The sequence below is a fragment of the Seriola lalandi genome, unplaced genomic scaffold (genome assembly GCF_002814215.2).
Source record: "Seriola lalandi dorsalis isolate HSWRI2012SDOR001 ecotype SW California unplaced genomic scaffold, Sedor1 jcf7180001973437, whole genome shotgun sequence".
Taxonomy (NCBI): Eukaryota; Metazoa; Chordata; class Actinopteri; order Carangiformes; family Carangidae; genus Seriola; species Seriola lalandi.
The window spans coordinates 1-2,786 of NW_019444103.1; the positions used below are offsets into that span (position 1 = coordinate 1).

General features: G+C 39.9%; 2 protein-coding genes across 2 annotated transcripts; one reads left to right on the forward strand and one right to left on the reverse strand.

Moving 5' to 3' along the window:
- Nucleotides 1–292: 292 nt before the first annotated feature.
- On the forward strand, nucleotides 293–966 carry LOC111652052 (lens fiber membrane intrinsic protein-like). The gene is made up of 3 exons (XM_023402169.1): nucleotides 293–468; nucleotides 554–688; nucleotides 773–966. The coding sequence occupies exons 1-3, from the start codon at nucleotides 345–347 to the stop codon at nucleotides 832–834; spliced, it is 321 nt and encodes a 106-aa protein (XP_023257937.1). The 5' UTR covers nucleotides 293–344; the 3' UTR covers nucleotides 835–966.
- Nucleotides 967–1,776: 810 nt separating this feature from the next.
- Nucleotides 1,777–2,682, reverse strand: LOC111652044 (heat shock cognate 71 kDa protein-like). The gene is made up of 2 exons (XM_023402156.2): nucleotides 2,453–2,682; nucleotides 1,777–2,334 (listed from the first exon to the last, which is right to left on the reverse strand). Exons 1-2 carry the CDS (start codon nucleotides 2,654–2,656, stop codon nucleotides 2,137–2,139), a joined length of 402 nt encoding a protein of 133 aa, XP_023257924.2. The 5' UTR covers nucleotides 2,657–2,682; the 3' UTR covers nucleotides 1,777–2,136.
- Nucleotides 2,683–2,786: the final 104 nt, after the last annotated feature.

The following is a 2,786-nucleotide window of genomic DNA, read 5'->3' on the forward strand; positions in this document are numbered from 1 at the left end:
GCAAGTGATTTTTACACAGAAATTGACTCTCCATAGGAAAGGAACAGTGCGTATTTTTTTAAGTCTATCCCTATTTTACTCCTGTTAGACACAAAAGTTTCATTTTCAGTCATTTTTCCTTTGTTTGAAGCAACAACAGGGGGTACTAAGCCATTTCCAAACACTAGATGGCAAACTAGAGCTGTCTCCTAGATGAGGAAAAGCATGAATAAACATAACCTGACTTGGGTATATGACTCTGAATTCTTTTAGTACTGGGCCTTCTTTTAAGCCAGCTCTCTCAGGTCTCAGACCTCCCTTGTATATTCTCACCCACAGCGTATTGGGATGCCACCCGGGCCTTCATGATTCTTTCCCTGCTGGCTTGTTTCATTGGCATTGTGATCGGAGTCATGGCCTTCATCCACTACTCCTCCTTTGACGGGTTTGATAAGACATTTGCAGCCGGCATCCTCTTCTTCATCTCCTGTAAGCTCCTCACCTCATTACATACATGCAAGTCTATCGTTAAGATGTTTATCATTTAAACCTCATGATTTAATTTTTTTTGCAGGCTTCTTTGTGTTGCTGGCCATGGCTGTCTACACTGGAGTGACAGTGAACTACTATGGTAAACGCTATGGCAGCTGGCGGTTCTCCTGGTCCTATATAATGGGCTGGGTGGCAGTGGTGCTCACATTCTTCTCAGGTATGCATCCTACCACCAAGACTTGTTGTTGTTTACACTACACATTGTACCTCTTCTCTTGATAATCATATTGCTTTCTTCCAGGTATCTTCTACATGTGTGCCTACCGGATGCATGAATGCCCAAGAAACTCTAACTCACGCTGACCTGCCAAAGACTGCCAAACACAACACTGGTCCATAATATACGACCGAGAGGAACCAATATCCCAATGAACTTTCCAACTTCCTGTTAAACTAAATATTCATGATGAAGCAAAATAAATAAGAAAAACAATGGCTTTGTTGTCTACTTTGTCTCTCTGCATTAATAAGACTTTAAAATATCGATGTACAATACTATCTGTGACACCAGTATCGGGCCTCATGTGACTGTACTTGACATCAGCAAGTGAATTTGTTAGTTTAAGACTAGTTACTGTTTAGAGTCATATATCTGTGTATGGAAGATGTAATTATTTCCATTTGTAGCAGTAAAACTGGGGTGTTTTTTTACAAAGTTATGAGTAAAGAGCTAAATGACACACACGTGATCATTTAATTTCATGATGTTCTACCAACAACATCATCAATGTCCTATTTAAAAACTAAGTGAACCTGAACTCAACAAAGACAATCTTTATCACTTGATGAAGTGCTTAATAAATCTTTATCACTGTTGAGGGAGTATTGTAGCAGATGTTACAGACAAGTGTGTGGGTTAGCTTTCAGAAGTTTAAGGACACAATGAAGTGGTCAAAAATTATTAAACAAAATGCATGCTGTATTGCAATCTTATTAAAAAATCTATTTAGTTCTCTTTATAGATAGGTAAAACTATACTTTCTGACAGATAACATTTTTACTGCAAAATCCACTCCACTTTACAATCTTATTATTATTATTATTATTTTTTTTTTTACGTGTCTTTTCAGGACAATACTAGTTGTAAATAAAATATAGACTAACTAAGTCTAACTGAAGGAGGACCACATGACTGTATTAATTCGGATCTTCTCTCATCCCTCTTCCTGTCTCAACACCCAAAATCAACAGCAGTGTATATTGTCATCGTAGCTGCTGTAAGGTGATGAAAAGCAAAGGTATGAGTCCAAAATGCAAAACGCTTTTATTTATTCTTTAGTTTCAAAGTATTGCACAACATCCATCATTTCGGCCACAAAATCAGCTCATGAAGAAAAAAATCCTGCTGTGGTAATGCAATCATGGACTGGTTTAACAAAATGCAACATAGACTCCTGGAAAAACTGGCAATCAAAAAAGCTACAATGGAAGTGCTGCCCTAAGTCTGGCATAAAAATATGATCAGATAGATCCCAATAGAGGCGTGGTAAATGGTTCTGAGTATAACAATTTAGATAACTGTGATATTATGAACATGATCACCCTCCACACTAACCTCGAAAGAAGAAAGAGAGCAAGCTCATGCAAGTCTAGGCAACCTCTAGTTTAGTCGACCTCCTCGATGGTGGGGCCGGAGGATGCTCCTCCTCCGGGAGAACCACCAGCTCCGGGGAAACTGCCTGGCATCCCTCCTGGCATTCCCCCCGGCATCCCACCTGCACTCTGGTACAGCTTGGTCATGATGGGGTTACACACCTTCTCCAGTTCTTTCTGCTGGTGCTCAAACTCATCCTTTTCTGCAGACTGAGAAGAGAAAGAAGGGACATTTCAGTATCAATCTGATGTCAGTCTGACAATTATCTTAACACTTAAGGTGTCAAAGTTTACAACCACAAAACTGGACTACACTTCTGACCTATACCTGGTTTTTATCGAGCCAGCTGATGACCTCATTACACTTGTCCAGAATCTTCTGTTTGTCCTCATCGCTAATCTTGTCCTTCAGCTTCTCATCTTCCACAGTAGACTTCATGTTGAAGGCGTAAGACTCTAGACCGTTCTTGGCAGCCACCTTCTCTCTCTGCACATCATCCTCAGCCTTGTACTTCTCCGCTTCCTGGACCATACGCTCGATGTCCTCCTTGCTAAGGCGACCTGAGCAGCAGCAGTGCATGAATGAATGCATGAATTTAATAATGTACTAATCTCACATTTATGATTGATTAGATACATTGATTACTTTATATGTTACCTTT

Coding starts and splice junctions, on each gene's coding strand:
- LOC111652052 (XM_023402169.1), top strand. CDS start 345: ATGATTCTTTCCCTGCTGGCTTGTTTCATTGGCATTGTGATCGGAGTC. Junction 469..553: donor CATCCTCTTCTTCATCTCCT/GTAAGCTCCTCA, acceptor TTTTTTTTGCAG/GCTTCTTTGTGTTGCTGGCC. Junction 689..772: donor GGTGCTCACATTCTTCTCAG/GTATGCATCCTA, acceptor GCTTTCTTCCAG/GTATCTTCTACATGTGTGCC.
- LOC111652044 (XM_023402156.2), bottom strand. CDS start 2,656: ATGGTCCAGGAAGCGGAGAAGTACAAGGCTGAGGATGATGTGCAGAGA. Junction 2,335..2,452: donor GCTGGCTCGATAAAAACCAG/GTATAGGTCAGA, acceptor TTCTCTTCTCAG/TCTGCAGAAAAGGATGAGTT.